The sequence below is a fragment of the Haematobia irritans genome, chromosome 1, assembly GCF_050003625.1.
Source record: "Haematobia irritans isolate KBUSLIRL chromosome 1, ASM5000362v1, whole genome shotgun sequence".
Taxonomy (NCBI): Eukaryota; Metazoa; Arthropoda; class Insecta; order Diptera; family Muscidae; genus Haematobia; species Haematobia irritans.
The window spans coordinates 250,207,579-250,228,789 of record NC_134397.1 but is presented as its reverse complement, the minus strand read 5'-3'; the positions used below and the strand labels follow the sequence as shown (position 1 = coordinate 250,228,789).

The 21,211-nt window shown below is 33.7% G+C and overlaps 1 protein-coding gene across 1 annotated transcript; it reads left to right on the top strand.

Annotated features, from left to right (window-relative positions):
• The first annotated feature begins 1,973 nt into the window (after positions 1 to 1,973).
• On the top strand, positions 1,974 to 18,653 carry LOC142219906 (uncharacterized). The gene is made up of 6 exons (XM_075288677.1): positions 1,974 to 2,256; positions 7,271 to 7,401; positions 12,135 to 12,258; positions 12,328 to 12,801; positions 12,871 to 13,232; positions 18,506 to 18,653. Exons 1-6 carry the CDS (start codon positions 2,101 to 2,103, stop codon positions 18,594 to 18,596), a joined length of 1,338 nt encoding a protein of 445 aa, XP_075144792.1. The 5' UTR covers positions 1,974 to 2,100; the 3' UTR covers positions 18,597 to 18,653.
• The last annotated feature ends 2,558 nt before the right edge of the window (positions 18,654 to 21,211 follow it).

Below are 21,211 nucleotides of genomic sequence, written 5' to 3'. Positions count from 1 at the left end.
ATGTTCTACAGAAATGAAATTTCGATAGAAATGAAATTTTAATAAAATTTTCTATAGAAATAAATTTTTAATAAAATTTTCTATAGAAATAAAAGATTGACAAAATTTTCAATAGAAATAAAATTTTGACAAAAAGTTCGTTAGAAATAAAATTTACTATAGAAATAAGACTTTGACAAAAATTTCGATAGAAATAAAATTTTCTGTAGAAATAAAGTTTTAACAAAATTTTCTATAGAAATATGTTAAAAGATTAACAAAAATTTCGATAGAAATAAAATTTTAACAAAATTTTCGATAGAAATAAAATTTTGACAAAATTTTCTATAGAAATAAAAGTTTGACAAAATTTTTGATAGAAATAAAAGTTTGACAAAATTTTCGATAGAAATAAAATTTTGAGAACATTTTACATCAAAATAAAGTTTTGAGAAAATTTTCTATAGAAATAAAATTTTGAGGAAATTTTCTATAGAAATAAAATTTTGAGAAAATTTTCTACAGAAATAAAATTTTGAGAAAGTTTTCTATAAATAAATAAAGTTTAGACAAAATTTTCGATAGAAATAAAATGTTGAGGAAATTTTGTACAGAAATAAAACTTTGACAACATTTTCTGTACAAGTTATTAACATTAGCAAAATTTTCTACAGAAATAAAATTTTGACAAAATTTTCTATAGAAATGAAATTTTAACAAAATTTTCTATAGAAATAAAAGTTTGACAAAAATTTCGATAAAAATAAAAGTGTGGCCAAATTTTCGGTAGAAATAAAATTTTGACAAAAATTTTGATAGAAATAAAATTTTGACAAAAATTTCGATAGAAATAAAATTTTGACAAAAATTTCGATAGAAATAAAATTTTGAAAAAATTTTCCATAGAAATAAAATTTTGAGAAAATTTTCCATAGAAATAAAGTTTTGAGAAAAATTTTTGTAGAAATCAAATTTTGAGAAAATTTTCTATAGAAATAAAATTTTGAGAAAATTTTCTACAGAAATAAAACTTTGACAACATTTTCTGTACAAGTTATTAACATTAACAAAATTTTCTATATAAATAAAATTAAAATTTCTTTAAAAGTTAAATTTTGACAAAATTTTCTATATAAGGTTATTTCAGGCTCACATAGACTATTCAGTCCGTTGTGATAAGATTTTCTATATTGCAAGTACTTAAATACATTTCTAAAATAAAATAACAAAACACTTCTTTAGAAGTAACACACTTTTTTCATATTAACCACAAAACTTTGTCAAAAACTTCAAAATAAGATATTTTTAAATTTTGTAAATTTTGGGCAAAAATTTTTTCAAATTTTTGTAGATTATTTTTCAAATTTTTGTAGATTGTTTTTATTTTCTCTTTAACCCGAATTGTACTGTAATTGTTATTTTTTTTTTTGAATTTTGAAATGTCAATGGTATGTACAAGTATGATCGCTGATAATCAACACGAGAAGATTTAGTGACGGTCTATTGTGTGTGACCATATGGTCACGCTAGTACAGCCCGGTTTAAACTGGGGGAAACGAACTAATATAATATTGCGTGTCCTAATTTTAGGACATAACCCTCTTTAAGAATAACCCTCTTTAAAATAATGATTTTTTTTTAAATTTGGCTCAGATTCAATATCAAAATCCTTAAGGGAAGGTTAAAATATTAGAATCCAAATAAACTTTTTTGGAGTGGTAATTGTTACTATTCCCATACTAAATGTATAAAATTTATCATCAGTTTAGCAATGAAGTTTTCTGTACACCTTTTGTAGTATCATGGGCTTTCTACTCAAGCAATGTATTAAAATCCCTTGAAAGTCTTAAACGTTTAACAACATCACACATAACGATTATACCGCTGTAGGGCTCAAATGCGCTTACTCTGTATTGAAGAGCCATCATTATAGCTAACATAACACCAGCACCTCACACCTACCTGTAAGCCAAGCTTGGTATCTAGCGATTGTTTAGTTCAAATTTACAAATAAACGCGTTAATAACGAATGAATAGAGCACGCTTGATGTGACGGAAACTAAAACAATTTGAAAAAGAAAATACAGAAAATTTATTTTGAAATATTTCAAAAAATATAAAATGGTGGTTCCGAGTAAAGTGTTCGATCCACCAATATGTTTAAATCATTGTTCCCAAAGTATATTACATCCTGGCATTGGATGTGTGAGATATTTCTTCAATAATTTTGTTAAAAACAGCATTGGAGGCCTTAAATATTTTTCACCTCTACTAATTGTGAGTGTAATGCAGATAATATATAGAAATTAATACAATTAAATGACATACAAAATCAAAATAAAACAAAAAGAAAAACCTCACTCAGTAATTTTAAATGCATTTGGAAATATTCAAATTAATTTTTGATTGATACTTTAATCGGTCACCTTGAATTGGACTATATTAATTAAGTCAATTTGTGGACGTTAACCATCGTACATTGATATCTCAAGGAAAGGATTTTCTGGAATTCTTCAGAGCAATGCTTCCTAAAATTGAACTAACAAAAAATTCCATCGGAGTTTTTATTTAGATATTGAAAATATTCCTTTTCTTGTGCAAATGTTTTTTTTTTGTTGACTCAATTTTAATGACAAATTTACTTAATATTCGTGTTACGAAGCTTGCCGGAATAAAGACGTTGGGATTTACGAATTGCTCAACTGGGTTTTTTCTACTCACAGAACACGATGTTCGGAAATTAATGTGGCGAATAGATTGCAAAGTCCAATCCATACACGTGAACTCGTGTTTGATTTTCCTTACTTTTTCCTTTTGCTAACGTTACCAGTATCGTTATAACAGTTTGAGGTGCCATACACAAACAATTTATTTCCTTTAAGGTCTTTGAGCTCGAAAACAATACCCGGTTTCGATTTTTCACTCAAAACTAAAAGTCACACAATTACGCATGAACTTAATCATGTATTATTTTGTTATTAAACAAGTAAGGAAAGTCTAAAGTCGGGCGGGGCCGACTATATTATACCCTGCACCACATTCTCGATAGCATATCCAATGTGTTGGGTGTTATATATAAAGGCTTATGTTCCCATACACATATATATTTAAATCTGACCAGATCTGGACAAAATTTGTCAGAGTTTTACAACATTTATAGACTTTAAATTTAAGTGGGCTCATGCCCATAAGTGGAACACAATTTTAGTAAAAAACAAGTAAGGAAAGTCTAAAGTCGGGCGGGGCCGACTATATTATACCCTGCACCACTTTGTAGATCTAAATTTTCGATACCATATCACATCCGTCAACTGTGTTGATGGCTATATATAAAGGTTTGTCTCAAATACATACATTTAAATATCACTCGATCTGGACAGAATTTGATAGACTTCTACAAAATCTATAGACTCAAAATTTAAGTCGGCTAATGCACTAGGGTGGAACACAATGTTAGTAAAAAATATGGGAAACATTTAAATCTGAAGCAATTTTAAGGAAACTTCGCAAAAGTTTATTTATGATTTATCGCTCGATATATATGTGTTGGAAGTTTAGGAAAATTAGAGTCATTTTTACAACTTTTCTACTAAGCAGTGGCGATTTAACAAGGAAAATGTTGGTATTTTGACCATTTTTGTCGAAATCAGAAAAACATATATATGGGAGCTATATCTAAATCTGAACCGATTTCAACCAAATTTGGCACGCATAGCTAGAATGCTAATTCTAGCTATGCGTGCAAAATTTCATCTAAATCGGAGTTAAAAATTGGCCTCTGTGGTCATATGAGTGTAAATCGGGCGAAAAATATATATGGGAGCTATATCTAAATCTGAACCGATTTCAACCGAATTTGGTACAATTACCGATACTATAAAACGTACTCCTTGTGCAAAATTTGAAGCAAGTCAGGGCAAAACTTTGGCTTTTGAGGCCATATAAGTCCAAATCGGACGAAAGATATATATGGGAGCTATATCTAAATCTGAACCGATTTCAATCAAATTTGGCACACATGACTATACTACCAATTGTAATCCTTGTGCAAAATTGCAAGCTAATCGGGATAAAACTCTGGCTTCTGGGGCCATATAAGTCCATATCGGGCGAAAGATATATGTGGGAGCTATATCTAAATCTTAACCGATTTCAATCAAATTTGGCACACTTAACTATAGTACTTATATTTCTCTTTGTGCAAAATGTCAAGCAAATTAGCGTAAAACTCTTGCTTATGGAGCCATATAAGTCCACATCGGGCGAAAGATATATATGGGAGCTATATCTAAATCTGGACCGATTTCTTCCAAAATCAATAGGGTTCTATTGTGACCCAAAACACAAAACTTGTGCCAAGTTTCAAGTCGATTGGTCTAAAACTGCAACCTAGACTTTGATCACAAAAATGTGTTCACAGACAGACGGACGGACGGACAGACGGACATGGCTAGATCGACTCAGGGACCCATCCTGAGCATTATTGCCAAAGACATCATATGTCTATCTCGGCTCCTTCTGGGTGTTGCAAACATATACACTAACTTATAATACCCTGTTCCACAGTGTGGCGCAGGGTATAAAAAGCACATATGGAAATGCTTTTGGTGGCTTGTAAACTATATTTCTTTGTGTGTGTGTTTTTTTTTCAATTCACCGACATAGAGGCCCATTTATTCCTCATAGTACATCCCAGCGATAGGTTTTACGTAGTCGAAGTGAATCACACACCTTGTTGACCCTAGAAAATGGTAGGGCCTTAGCTACCTTGTTTAACTATTCTATGGTCCACGCTTCGTCGACTGCCACGATCACACGCTGGAAAACCTATTTGGAAAAAATGAAACAGTCGATAACGAAGTCACAGATAATTTTCTGTAGGTATAGTAAGGTTGGAGGAAATTATGTTAGAAGTGCATGTCGCGCTTGTCTACTTTTTGAACGCGATACAACACTGCCAATATCATTATAACGGGCAGTGGCACGAAAAGCATAAGATTTATTCACATTTAAATGCTGCACAGAAAAAAATATCACCAAAAAATTTCCAATTAAAAAGTTAATTGAAGTTGAATGTTTTTTCAATTAATAAATTAATTGCTACAATTAACTTTTTAATCAAGATAGAAACATTAAGTTAATTAAGTCAATGATTGAAAATTTTTAATTAAAAAATTAATTGATGCAATTAACTTTTTAATCAAATTCGGAAGACTATGTCAGTTAATCCAAATAAAAACTCTAAGCCAATTCAGAAAGCAATTGAAGATAGTTACCTTTTTTAAATAAAAAATTAATTGGGTTTTGCAATCATAATCAATTAAATTTTTAATTGGATCTATTAAAAAATTAATTGAAAATTGCTAATGAAATCAATTAATTTTTTAACCAAGAATTTTTTCTATGCCCAATTAAAACTGTGATTGATACTATCATTTTCGTGATTGAAGACATTTCAATTTAAAAATTAATTGGATCAATTAATTTCGTGATTGAATCAGAAAAAATTTTTTTGTGTGTGGGGACTCTAACGATAATCACTTGTGGTTTCCAGCCAAATATGTCGAAATATTTTTGAAAATTTGTATACACAAAAAAAAATATATATTACATGAATAAATCTGTCACATGAACGATTTATTAAAGCAACATGATGTTGGATGCAATACATATCGGTCATCCTGTATTCCTACACATTTTCGATATACTCAAATTGCCATACCCGACGAACTGCACCAAAAAAAAAAAAAAACTTTTGAGCTAAAATTCAAGAGGGCACTTGGACGAACGGAATATGTCCATTAGGTTAAAGTTGCATCCCGATTAAGATTCAGGCTCACTTAGACTATTCAGTCCATTGTCCATTCTGAATACCGACAGATTTGGAAAATAAATCCCCTATACTGGCAAAGAACAAATATAATATTCTAATGCATAATATATGTCAATAACACAGTTTTGTCTTTGTCTATCTTAATCCCGATATGCACCCTTGCAAAAAGTTTACCAAATGTCAATAATACAGTTTTGTTTTTGCCTAAGGTCAGTATACACCTCCAATGAAATTTTCGTTACCCATAAGAAATGCATTGCTATATTTCCTAAGGAAAATTCAGTGAAACGGTGTTATCGATTGTTTATATTTGTATGCTCCCATAAGATATACATGGAGAAACTGCGTTATCGGTCCCAACAGGAATTTACGTTAGAGCTGCATACCGGACTTTAAACCCAATAATGCCCACTATCGAAATGTTGCAAGTGACCCCAAAACCCGGTAATGAATAAAATTCCTATTGGTTGCCAATAATGCAGGTTTTATATGAATTTCCTATAAGAGAAACTATAAACAATCGATAGCATCATTCTTATGGAAGTTTCATAAGAAACAAAAAATTTACGAATTTAAGAACCGGTTCGAATAATATTGAATAATTTTTCAGAATTATAAAACCAATTGGCCTCAGTTCAATGGAATTTTCCGATTTTGCAAATTCGAATCGCCTAACTTCAAGGACAAAACGCAATCAATGAGAAATGCATATCATTTTGTTCCAGTAAAATATCGATTGTTTGTATTTATATGCTCCACTGGGAAATACCTGGATAAACTGCGTTATCGGTCCGCAACAGGAATTTACGTTAGAGCTGCATACCGGACATTAAACACAATAATTACCCTTAGCTAAAATTTTGCTAAAAATGATGTTGTTATTTTAAGTCCGCTATGCACTTCTTGAGAAAATTCCCGCTACCCATAAGTAATGTATTGCGATATTTGCTAACAAAAATTCTGTGAAATAGAATGTATTATCGATTTAAACATTTTGCACCCATAAAAAATACATTGCAAAACTGTGTTATTGGCATACAAACGAAATTTCCGCCACAAGTGCATACTGGGTTTTAAGGAAGAAAATATAAAGAACCAATAGTATAGTCGCAACGAAATTATCGATAGCTAAGTAACCAAGAGTTTTTGAGTCATTAGGAGATGGTGAAGAAAAGTAATAGGAAGATTTCTATGCTTATTTCCTGCCATAGTATTACATACATTAGTTCATGATTTAAACTCAAGGAATGTCAAAATGTTTGGCTTTCGCTTTATGACACGCCCAAGCAATATTTTTTTGCTTATGATCCCATTTTCTATAAGAAACAAAAAAAAACATTTTTTTTGCTTTCTGGCTTTTCTGTCTTTTTGATGGAAATCTGAGAGTATAAAATCTGGAATTAAGTATTAATGTTTTCAAGATTTTAAAATAATAAAATTTACTATAATTCTTTGCAGACACCTTTAATATTGAAGTCAAAGAAAATGGACAAGGAGTTGTTTCGCAGCACAGTCAAATATTATTTGAAAACTGTATTTTGGACAGCAATGGCATCATCATCGGCATTTTATTTCATTTGTGTATTCAGGTGAGTATATATTAGCAAATGCGTCTTGATTCGAATTCGATTATATGCGTATAATGTCCGGGTACAACCAAAGGAATACGATCATTTTAAATATATTGCAAGAGCATAATGTTACATTTTCACGGGGAACATTGAATCATTGATGCTATCAAAAATTTCGTAGAACGTTGTTATCGATAGCTAAAATTTTGCACACATAATAAATTGTATCTCTAGCTAAAAATACAATGATGCATTTAAAATATAATTCAATTTGGTGTTCTGCGTACTTGATACTGGTACTCGATCTTAATTTATGAATATTTTTCATAGTAGAAAATCCAAATCCATGGAAAACGTATTAAACGCATCTTAAATTTCCAAATGCAAATCCAACTTTCCAACTTTTATGATCTTTCCAATAAAGTCTTGGAATGCCTTACGAAAATTTCATAAGAAACTAAATGTTTATGAATTTAATTAATATTGAAGAATTTTTCAAAATTTTCAAAGTCAAGGTGGCATCCGCTTAACTGAATTTTCTGTTTTGCAAAGATACCCATTTTTAAGTCGAATCGCCCAACTTCATGGACAAACGCCTCCAGGGAGAAGTGCATACAATTTTGCTCCAGTAAAAAAAAAATACCAGAGAAATATGCCTTCTATGCTATGCAAAAATATCATTCTTATTTGAATGACATGTTTGTTCTTACGACAATACATTTTTCAATATTGGTAGGAAAATTGCCAAGGATTCACTCCGGTTTAAAATCAGAAAATGTTGATGAGGTGATGTTATCGACTGTTTACAATTCTTTCCACACAAACGTACAGAACATCTTTTTATCCGCATTAGTTCAGCATAGCCCACTATCGAAATGTTGCAAATGTCCCCAAAGCCTGGTAATGAATTAAATTCCTATTGGATGCCAATAATGCAGGTTTTATATGAATTTTCTATAAGAGATAATATAAACAATCGATAGCATCATTCTTACGGAAATTTCATAAGAAACAAAAAGTTTACGAATTTAAGAACCGATTCCATTAATATTGGAATTGCAAAATTTCAGAATATTAAAACCAAGTGGCCTCAGTTCAATGAAATTTTTCGATTTTGCAAAGTCGAATCGCTGAACTTCAAGGACAAAACGCATCCAATGAGAAGTGCATATCATTTTGTTCCAGTAAAATATCTTTGTATCAGGGAAATACGTCTTCTTTGCTACGCAAAGATATCACTCCTATTTTAAGGTCATGAAAACCTTTTTTCTTATGCCAACATTTTTGTTGAAATTTTGTAGAAAACTTTTGCCAAAGATTCAAATCACAAAATTGTCTGAACTGTTGTTATCGACTGTTTAAAATTCTTCCCACACTAAATTTCGTTTTTATCAGCATACGATCGGCATATCCCTGCATCTAAATGCTGCAAGTGTCCCTAAATAACTGGTACCGATAACGCAGTTTTACATGGTACCGATAATGCAGTTTTACATGGGTTTCTTATACGAGAAAATGTTAACTATCGACAGTTTCGTTCTTATGAAATGTTCATAATATTTGTTTCAGTACTGGTAGGAAACTTTTGTCAAGAATTCATTTGGTTTAAATCATAAAATTGTCATGAGATGCTTTTATCTACTAAAATTCTACCACCAGTAAAGGCACAAGAAATCTGTATTATCGGCATAAACCCGAAATGTCCCTTCATCGAAATGCTGCAAGCGTCTCTGAAGGTCAGTAATAGAGTAAATTTTTAAATAATGCAGTTTTTATATGCATTTCCTATAAGACCCTGTCAGAAGCTCATGCGGAAAACCTGTTACATGTCGATAATACAGTTATACCCTTGATTTGTTATGCGTCTTATGCGCTTCACAGACTATTAGTTATTCCGGACGACAGTGCTCGTGTCGAAAATATCCCATATATTGTGGACATTATAAGTTATGGGATCGATAACACATTTACCGATTATTTAGTCATCGCCGACAAATCGTATCGATCCGACACACTGTAAGATTCTTAACAAACACCGACATTCCGTCCGGAATAACTGATAGACTTTAAAGCGCATTACAGACTATAAGTTTTTCCGGACGGAATGTCGGTGTTTGTAAAGAACCTTACAGTGTGTCGGATCGATACGACTTGTCGGCGATGACTAAATAATCGGTAAATGTGTTATCGATCCCATAAACATGCAGCATTATCGATTATGGCTTCGGACTTTACTTATATACTTACTTACAATGTGCACAATATATGTGATATGTTCGACACGAGCACTGTCGTCCGGAATAACTGATAGTATGTAAAGCGCATAAAGAACTGGTACCGATAATGCAGTGTTACATGGGTTTCCTATACGAGAAAATGTTAACTATCGATAGCTTCGTTCTTATAAAATGTTAATAATATTTGTTTCAGTACTGGTAGGAAACTTTTGTCAAGAATTCATTTGGTTTAAAATCATAAAATTGTAGTGGGGTGCTTTTATCGACTAAAATTCTACCACCAGTAAACGCAAAAGAGATCTGTATTGTCAGCATAAACCCGGCAGGTTGGCTGATAAGTCCCCGGTCTGACACATATATGGCGTCGCTAGTATTAAATTCATATTATTTTTATATAGTACCAACCTTCAAATGATTCGTGTAAAAGTTTGACGTCTGTAAGTGAATTAGTTTGTGAGATAGAGCGTCTTTTGTGAAGCAACTTTTGTTATTGTGAAAAAAATGGAAAAAAAGGAATTTCGTGTTTTGATAAAATACTGTTTTCGGAAGGGAAAAAATGCGGTAGAAGCAAAAACTTGGCTTGATAATGAGTTTCCGGACTCTGCCCCAGGGAAATCAACAATAATTGATTGGTATGCAAAATTCAAGCGTGGTGAAATGAGCACGCAGTACGGTGAACGCAGTGGACGCCCGAAAGAGGTGGTTATCGACGAAAACATCAAAAAAATCCACAAAATGATTTTGAATGACCGTAAAATGAAGTTGATCGAGATATCAGAGGCCTTAAAGATATCAAAGGAACGTGTTGGTCATATCATTCATTAATATTTGGATATGCGAAAGCTCTGTGCAAAATGGGTGCCGCGCGAGTTCACATTTGACCAAAAACAACAACGTGTTGATGATTCTGAGCGGTGTTTTCAGCTGTTAACTCGTAATACACCCGAGTTTTTCCGTCGATATGTGACAATGGATGAAACATGGCTCCATCACTACACTCCTGAGTCCAATCGACAGTCGGCTGAGTGGACAGCGACTGGTGAACCGTCTCCGAAGCGTGGAAAGACTCAAAAGTCCGCTGGCAAAGTAATGGCCTCTGTTTTTTGGGATGCGCATGGAATATTTTTTATCGAATATCTTGAGAAGGGAAAAACCATCAACAGTGACTATTATATGCCGTTATTGGAGCGTTTGAAGGTCGTAATCGCGGCAAAACGGCCCCATATGAAGAAGAAAAAAAAGAGTGTTGTTCCACCAAGACAACGCACCGTGCCACAAGTCATTGAGAACGATGGCAAAAATTCATGAATTGGGCTTCGAATTGCTTCCCCACCCACCGTATTCTCCAGATCTGGCCCCCAGCGACTTTTTCTTGTTCTCAGACCTCAAAAGGATGCTTGCAGGGAAAAAATTGGCTGCAATGAAGAGGTGATCGCCGAAACTGAGGCCTATTTTGAGGCAAAACCGAAGGAGTACTACCAAAATGGTATCAACAAATTGGAAGGTCGTTATAATCGTTGCATCGCTCTTGAAAGGAACTATGTTGAATAATAAAAACGAATTTTGACAAAAAAATGTGTTTTTCTTTGTTAGACCGGGGACTTATCAGCCAACCTGTTACAGTTATACCATTGATTTCTTATGAGTCTTACAGACTATAAGTTTTTCCGGACGGAATGTCTGTGTTTGTAAAGAATCTTACAGTGTGTCGGATCGATACAACTTGTCGGCGATGACTAAGTAATCGGTAAATGTGTTATCGATCCCATAAACATGCAGCAGTATCGACTATGCCTTCGGACTTAACTTATAATGTTGCCAATATATGGGATATATTCGACACGACCACTGTCGTCCGGATAAACTTATAATCTGCAAGGCGCACTATGGGAACAAAATGTAAAACATCGATAACAACGCCTCACGGAATTTTTGATTGCAAAAATCAATGTATATATACCGGCCTTTAAACCCGTTATGTACCCTTTGCGAAAATGCCCAAAACACGGTATTATATCAAATGTATTGGAAATCCGTCTTATCGCATGAGATTTTAAATCTGCTATGCACTTCTTGAGAAAATTCCCGCTTACCATAAGTAATGTATTGCTATATTTGCTAACAAAAAATCTGTGAAGGGTTATTATCGATTTATACATTTTGCACCCATAAAAACTGCATTACAAGACTGTGTTATTGGCATACAAATGAAATTTCCGCCAGAGGTGCATACTGGGTTTTAAGAAAGAAAATGTAAAGTGTCAATAGTATAGTAGCAACGAAATTATCGGTAGCTAAGTAACCAAGAGTTTTTGAGTCATTAATAAATGGTGGTGAAAAGTAATAGGAATATTTGTATGTTCATTTTCCTGAAACAGTATTACATACATTGACATTACATGTCAATAATACATGTACACAGTATTATCGACGGTGATCGAATTTATTTAAATTAAATTTTTCACGACAAAATTTCGATTTCAATAGTATTAAATTTTCTCGATTAATTTACAGGAATTACTTGGGACGCTTTCTCAGATATACAACGCTTTTTGTGCCCACTGTACTGGGCATGCAATTTTGTTGGTTCTTACCGGATAAATCCATGAAATTGTTTGGTACTGCTACCTCTCAAGCGGTAAGATATTTTCATATGTCTAAATTATATATCCCATTTTTTTTAATTGAATTATGCATTTTTCTTCAGGTCTACGAAGGATTGCTCCATCAGTATCCAAATCGAATTACCCACATACTATTACATTCAACAATGGTTCAAACTTTATTATTTATGATTAACAGTGCCATAATTTTACACTATAAACGTTTAAAAGTATACAACGAATTTTGGTTTATGCAGCCCTATTCAAAGAGCGAAAGTCATACCAAAAATCCAGAAGTTGAAGAAGTCGTCGATCCAAATGACAATACACAGGGACATCATAAGAGTAGATTCTCCCGAAACAAATGTATCCATGGTCATACAACATGTTCGCAATTTTGGTGGGATGGTGTGAAATTTGGTATAGTCTGTGGTTTACCAATGGATATTTTAAGCGCTGTTATGAGGGGTAAAGTGCCCAAACACTGCAGAGGCCTGACGAAAATTTTATGGGAGAAAATGAAAACATTTAAACCAAAAATGGCTGGATTTTTTATATTTTATGCCGGAATTTATCGGGTAAGAAATATGATGAAAATGATTTTTTGGACAAATTTCAATAACGCCGATTGTTTCTTTTGATTGTAGCTATCATCGTGTTTGTTACATAAATACTATGGTCATCTGTCAGAGGATTTACAGCATATATTGGCCAGTTTTCTAGGTGGTTCAGCATATCTATGGGTTCCCAAAGTCTCATTCTATACCTTATCTACTGTCATAGCGATACAAGCTCTATGGCAGCAGTTCTGTAATGGCATAACCGAAATGAACGATTCCAAGAAATCGAAAGAAAAACCAAATCTCGCTCTAAGACTTTTAAAGGATATTTCATTCTCGCGCATTATATTTTCATTGAACTTGGGTTATTTGGTACATAATTTCATAATTAATTATGATGTATTGAATAATTTGACCAGAGGATTTTTGGATGGATTGACATCGAATCAGTAAGTATTTAATATGAAAATAACATTTTTCACCAACTGGAAATATTTGTTTACATATCGCGACCTTAGAATGACAAGGTTCTAAGTGTTTACTAATCTCTATTCACTTAGAACCTTGTCATTCTAAGGTCGCGATATATGCTCAAATTCCACTTTTAGCGAAATTTCAGCTACCCGGTACACCCAGAGAAGGAATATGATCACCTCAACCATGTTTCAAGAGCAAAATGTTATTTTTGAATGGTGACCATGTAACATGCTTGTCGCAACCATGTTATTTTCTCGGAGATTATGTGTCTGATTTCGGCAAGCATATTATTTTTGGCGAGAAAAGAACATTTTTGCCATAAACATGTTACATGGTCACCATCCAAAAATAACATTTTGCTTCTGAAACATGGTTGAGGTGATCATATTCCTTCTCTGCGTGTATGTGACTCAAACTATATTGCAGTTTTGTCATTGATTTCTTATGAAAGAAAATGTAAACTATCGATAACATCGCCTAAAGTAAATTACGCTGCCAAAAGTGACTGTGCCTTTCTGCATATTGGACTTAAGTACTTTTTCATTGTTCACTTTTTATCCAATAAGAAAACATGGCAAGCCGCCTAATTGATATGCAACAGCAATTTTTTTGCAAGAGTTACATATCGTGCTTTTAGCGAAAATTTCGTTTGTGCGACAATGTTTCAGTTTTGGCTCCCATAAGAAATACCTGGGAACTATGTTATCGGCATTATGTAAACAATTCATATTTGTAACGAAAATTTCGCTATGGCTATCAGTGCATATTAAGCTTAAAGCCCGGTATGTACCTCCATCGTATTTGTCGTTTACAGACCGGTAACACCGCTTTATCATATACTTCTTGTGAGGAGAAAATATAAATAATCGATCGATATAAATAATCGACCGATATAAATATACGATCTTAGGACAGAAAACGACCACATCGATTGCTTTGCTAAGAATTCCGTGAGAAATTATTATCGATTGTTTACATTTTGCTCCCATAAGAAAAACCTGGAAACTGTGGTATCGGTATCATGTAAACAATTCATATTTGTAACGAAAAATTTCGCTATGGCTAGCTGTGCATATTTAGCTTAAAACCCGGTATGCACGTCCATCGTAATTGTCGTTTACAGGCTGGTAACAACGCTTTATCGTATACTTCATGTGAGGAGAAAATAAAGGGTGATTTGTTAAGAGCTTGATAACTTTTTTTTTAAAAAAAACGCATAAAATTTGCAAAATCTCATCGGTTCTTTATTTGAAACGTTAGATTGGTCCATGACATTTACTTTTTGAAGATAATTTCATTTAAATGTTGACCGCGGCTGCGTCTTAGGTGGTCCATTCGGAAAGTCCAATTTTGGGCAACTTTTTCGAGCATTTCGGCCGGAATAGCCCGAATTTCTTCGGAAATGCTGTCTTCCAAAGCTGGAATAGTTGCTGGCTTATTTCTGTAGACTTTAGACTTGACGTAGCCCCACAAAAAATAGTCTAAAGGCGTCAAATCGCATGATCTTGGTGGCCAACTTACCGGTCCATTTCTTGAGATGAATTGTTCTCCGAAGTTTTCCCTCAAAATGGCCATAGAATCGCGAGCTGTGTGGCATGTAGCGCCATCTTGTTGAAACTACATGTCAACCAAGTTCAGTTCTTCCATTTTTGGCAACAAAAAGTTTGTTAGCATCGAACGATAGCGATCGCCATTCACCGTAACGTTGCGTCCAACAGCATCTTTGAAAAAATACGGTCCAATGATTCCACCAGCGTACAAACCACACCAAACAGTGCATTTTTCGGGATGCATGGGCAGTTCTTGAACGGCTTCTGGTTGCTCTTCACTCCAAATGCGGCAATTTTGCTTATTTACGTAGCCATTCAACCAGAAATGAGCCTCATCGCTGAACAAAATTTGTCGATAAAAAAGCGGATTTTCTGCCAACTTTTCTAGGGCCCATTCACTGAAAATTCGACGTTGTGGCAGATCGTAAGTCTATTCATGATGAAATGTCAAAGCATACTGAGCATCTTTCTCTTTGACACCATGTCTGAAATCCCACGTGATCTGTGAAATACTAATGCATGAAAATCCTAACCTCTAAAGAATCACCCTTTATAATTAATCGATCGATATAAATAATCGATCTTAGGACAGAAAACGACCACATCGATTGCTTTGCTAAGAATTCCGTGAGAAATTTTTATCGATTGTTTACATTTTGCTCCCATAAGATAAACCTGGAAACTGTGTGTATGATTTACACAATGCATGTTTGTAACGAAAATTTCGCTATGGCTAGCTGTGCATATTTAGCTTAAAACCTGGTATGTACGTCCAACGTAATTGTCGTTTACAGGCCGGTAACACCGCTTTATCATATACTTCTTGTGAGGAGAAAACATAAATAATCGAAATTAAAGGATTCTGATATTTCCATTACTCATGATGTTTTCCAGGTATTAAATTATATTTAATATGGTTTTAATACTGTTATACATATAAATTTCAGCTACCCGGTATGTGACTCAAACTATATGGCAGTTTTGCCATTGATTTCTTATGAAAGAAAATGTAAACTATCGATAACATGGACCTAAAGTAAATTACGCTACCAAAAGTGACTGTGCATTTCTGCACATACCGTGCTTTTAGCGAAAATTTCGTTTGTGTGACAATGTTTCAGTTTTGGCTCCCATAAGAAATTCCTGGGAACTATGTTATCGGCATTATGTAAACAATTCATATTTGTAACGAAAATTTCGCTATGGCCATCAGTGCATATTAAGCTTAAAGCCCGGTATGTACGTCCATCGTAATTGTCGTTTACAGGCCGGTAACACCGCTTTATCATATACTTCTTGTGAGGAGAAAACACAAATAATCGATCTTAGGATAGAAAACGACCACATCGATGGCTTTGCTAAGAATTCCGTGAGAAATTATTATCGATTGTCTAAATTTAGCTACCATAAGAAATACCTGGAAACTGTGTTATCGGTATCATGTAAACAATGCATGTTTGTAACGAAAATTAGTACGTCCATCGTAATTGTCGTTTACAGGCCGGTAACACCGCTTTATCATATACTTCTTGTGAGGAGAAAACACAAATAATCGATCTTAGGATAGAAAACGACCACATCGATGGCTTTGCTAAGAATTCCGTGAGAAATTATTATCGATTGTCTAAATTTAGCTACCATAAGAAATACCTGGAAACTGTGTTATCGGTATCATGTAAACAATGCATGTTTGTAACGAAAATTTAGCTATGGCTAGATGTGAATATTTAGCTTAAAATCCGGTATGTACGTCCAACGTAATTGTCGTTTACAGGCCGGTAACACCGCTTTATCATATACTTCTTGTGAGGAGAAAACATAAATAATCGATCTTAGGATGGAAACGACCACATCGATGGCTTTGCTAAGAATTCCGTGAGAAATTATTATCGATTGTTTACATTTAGCTCCCATAAGAAATACCTGGAAACTGTGTTATCGGTATTATGTAAACAATGCATGTTTGTAACGAAAATTTAGCTATGGCTAGCTGTGCATATTTAGCTTAAAATCCGGTATGAACGTCCATCGTAATTGTCGTTTACAGGCCGGTAACACCGCTTTTTCTTATACTTCTTGTGAGGAGAAAACATAAATAATCGAAACTAAAGTATTCTGATATTTCCATTACTCATGATGTTTTCCAGGTATTAAATTATATTTAATATGGTTTTAATACTGTTATACCTTAAAAATGGCCGTAAATATTAACATTCTATACCAAATAGCGTCATCTTAAAAATCATTAACCCTTTCACTACCGGAATAAACCTGATGTTAGATGTTAATTTTTCATCTATTTTTACTAGTACTAACAGCGTGTAGAACAAAAATTGTCATTTTGAGAACCTTCCTCAATTACTTCAAGAGCTATATGAGCTTGTTGTAAAAACTTGATTCTTGAATTGGGACCTAATGGTCTTACGAAAATAAGCTCTATTTGGCCTATAATATCTTTCAAAGTGTGAGAAAAAATACAAAAAGATCCCGAAAAAGTATCAGCTATATTTTTTGTATGAATGTCAATTTACTAGAAACATACAGAAGAAAAATTGTCTCAAAATTTCATATTTTTCGTTTATTGTTAAAGAAGTTTATAAAAATGTATTCTAGTGTTCACCAATATAGAAAATATTTATAGCTTATTTAGATTAAAGTCTCTACTTTAAAATAACATCAAGAAATAAATCGAAAGTAAGTGGAAAAATAGAATTTGGCGTCTTTTTCGAATGTCCTTCTAAGTGGACATCGGTAGTGAATGGAAAAAAATGTTGGCCCTGAAATGTTCCAAATTATGATAAAACGTTATGTTTGATAATTCTATGCTTTATTCCTATTTTACGCATACGAACATTGTGCTAGACCACTAGTGAAAGTTCTTCGCTATTTATGATAGCAACAATTGCATAAAATCAATTTTAAATAAATAGTCGATAAGAAGACCTTTGCTATATTGGCTAACCAAAATTTAGTAACGTGTGATTATTGTTTATATTTTGCTCCCATAAAAATATCATATTGCTACCTAAAATAAATGCACTGGCACTGCTGAGGAAATCATCGTAGGGAAATGTCATCGATAGTCTACATGTTCTCCCAAAAATATCGCATGATGAAACTGCAGTATCGACATGAAATACAAATTTTCACAAGAGCGAGGCTTAATAGGCAAACGCGATTTGGCTAGAAGGGCATCATATCGATGAAAGGTGAATATGTTATGGGAGAAAAATATAAACAACCGATAAGAATTCCTTGCAGAATATTCGTTTCGCTTGTATGGCAATAAAATAGAGTTTTATGATTTTCTTTTCCAAAAATCAATTCAAATGAAAAATATAAACAACCGATAAGAATTCCTTGCAGAATATTCGTTTCGCTTGTATGGCAATAAAATAGAGTTTTATGATTTTCTTTTCCAAAAATCAATTCAAAAGTTCGGTATGCATCTCAATCGAAAATTTCGTTGGAGACTAAAAATAAAATTAATCACTAATCTCTGTGTTTGGTGTCCCAAAAATGTAATGAAACCCTCAATTCTTGTAGAAATTGTATGAAAAATCTATTTATGAAAATTGAATTCACCAACATTTTATGGTACAAAATATTTTTATAGAACAAATATTTCGAGCTTGTCTCCCGAAACATCTGTTGTCTTTAAAATTAATTAATTTATTTTTTTTCATATTTTTTAGAACGAGAATAATACGTGATACCATAACAAAGAATAGTGTCGAGGAGCTTGTGGCGATAGCAAAGAGCAATCCAGTAAGAAAATTTTTATAGCAAAATTAGAATTAGTTATGTTTAACATTAATAAAGATAATTTTAAAAACAAAAAAATGCAATTATTATTTAATTAAATTTAAATATTTTGAAAAAAAATTAAATTTTATTTACATTGGAAACGTAAAATAATCTACATTTTATTCCGAAGACACATTAAAGTTCCAACGCAAAAGCACAAAGCAAACTCAACTACTTTATATGAGAAATTAATAACACTGCATTCCATTTTTTGAGTTTTCAACTATGATGCTATTATGTATAGGGACCAGGGTTGGCCTGTCACAAACTGTGACTTTTGCGACATACATTTGAGACGGTATAATACGTATGTCGCAAAAGTCGTAAACCTGCTGTAGAAAACCAAATTTTGAATAGAAGAAATCCTGAACATTTTTTAATTTAGTTTGACAGCATTCGCTGTGAGTTTCTGCCGAAATTTGTGAAAGTTTTCCAATGATCAAGCCTATTTTCTTAGGTGGTATCGAAATTCCCGTTGGTGAGTGTGCAAAATACCTTGGGGTTATATTGGACAGGAGACTGAACTTAAAGCTAAGAAAGGACGAGAAAATCCACGGATACCCTGAACTCGTGCAAAAGGCAATAGGGAAAATGTGGGGACTAAAACCGAAAATTGTGAACATTCCTAAGAATTGAAACTTCTTCGCACATACCATCGTCTTGGATATCATCGAATTCGCTGCCTAGCTGACGCGACTAAAGTATTTTCAGTTTGCGACTTTTGTTACTTTTTCTACATTTACGACGCGTATGTGACGTTTACGGCGTTTACAACTTTGCGACAGTCGCAAACCTAAAAGAGTTTGATGCAGACCATCTCTGATAGGGACACATGAATATGAGCACAAAATTTAAATGAAGTAGGGCTCCTAAAAAATACAATTTCGATAACATTAACTAAAATTCTATACGTTTTTTCATTCGTATCTTCATTGTATTTTGTTTGGATCCGCTTGCATTTTACAAATAAACACCAACATGAAAATGGACTCCAATTTCCGTTTTATGGGACCTTTTTTCGTTTGCTGGGATTTGCCAATGGTTAACTTACATTTTGTTGGGGTTTGTTTTCATGGGACTCATATTCATTATAAAGCATCGCTTTACATTTTTGGCACAATCCCATTTGGTGTTCTAGGCTAATATATCCTGGGACCGATTTTCATATCACCTTCCACAATGCGTTGTTGCAAAGAAGCAAAATGTTATGACCTTGACCTGTGAAAACTAGCCCCAAAAACTATATGAAGTCTAATGCCAAAAACATTACATGGAAAACACCAACACAAAATGTTTATGTTTTATGGTGAGTAGGTTAGGTTAGGTTGTAGAGGGTGACATCAATTTTCTTGAATTGATACCCACTTAGACCAGTATAGGTCCATTGTGATCCCTCGATGTGATTTTTCAATCTTTCTCCTTCCGATGCGGTCCGCTTTGTCCCAGAAACTTCCACCTGCTCGTTCTCTTTGATAGAAATCTCAGAATAACCAACCAGAGGCCCTGATGAATGCAAGTATGTTCCTTAAGCTGCACTCCCGCAGATCAGTGAGAGCCTGAAAGAAAAAGGAGCCCAGTATCTTGTTTCTTCTAAAGGGCACTGACACAGGAAGTGGTACGAGTCCTCCGTAATTTCCAGGTCCAGGCACCATCTACAGATATCATCGTCTTTAAGTACTATTCTTACCCAAGTTTCCCAAGTGTGTTATGTCCTGTTATGATACCAATCAATGGCCGTAATTCCTCTCTGTTCATCGACAACAAAATTTTTAGTTCCTACGTTTCTTTTCATCCCATATCAACTTGGTTTGCTCGCAACCGAAGACACCCAGCGTCTTCGCTGGGTCTCTCCCTTATTCCTCCTGTCTTCCCACACCTCCATATGGGGAGTAACTTCATTTTATATTTGGGGACCCAAATTCATTTGGCGCCAATTTTTGCATTCTGGGATTTGACAATGGTAGCAACTATACACACTTTTGTTGTTCTGAAATGCAATGTATCGCACCAGATTTGGTTTTTGTATGGTCGTTTAAGACTTTCTCCTATAGACAGAGTACAACGCTATTCCCAGGAGATCGTACTCAATAACACAAATTTTTTTTCCTTCTTAAAACTTCGTATTACTTCCAGTCGGGGTTCATTTTTACACGACCTTTAAAATCAAATGAGCCCTCATTAGGAAGCATCGCTCCACATTTAGGGCACAGTTTTATTTGGATTTTGGGGCTCATTTTCTGGGCCCATTTTCATATAACAATACCAATGAGATTCGAAAAAATTCAAAATCAATGGCAACACTATCCCATTCCAGCAATGAATTAGAATAAGACTTTAAAATCGCGACACGCCACTAGTCGTCACGGTATTTCGCATATTAGTATTATAATAAGAAATATACTCCAGTAAGAAAAACGTCGCCAAAAAAGTAGTGAAAATGTTCTTTTTGGATCGAATTACTTGGGATGAGGAATGCAATATATATATTCAGAAAATTCCGTCAGGAACATAGCCTGTGTACATAGAATATCCATCGGTCTCTGTCCGCTGCGATGTAGCGTAGTTGGGCGAAAGATTTGCCAGTCTCGCTGAAA

What these genes read in the sequence shown, in the direction of transcription:
- LOC142219906 (XM_075288677.1), top strand. Translation starts at nt 2,101, where the DNA reads ATGGTGGTTCCGAGTAAAGTGTTCGATCCACCAATATGTTTAAATCAT. An exon ending in TATTTCATTTGTGTATTCAG is followed by an intron (nt 7,402 to 12,134) that starts GTGAGTATATAT and finishes ATTAATTTACAG; the next exon opens with GAATTACTTGGGACGCTTTC. An exon ending in GATGGATTGACATCGAATCA is followed by an intron (nt 13,233 to 18,505) that starts GTAAGTATTTAA and finishes CATATTTTTTAG; the next exon opens with AACGAGAATAATACGTGATA.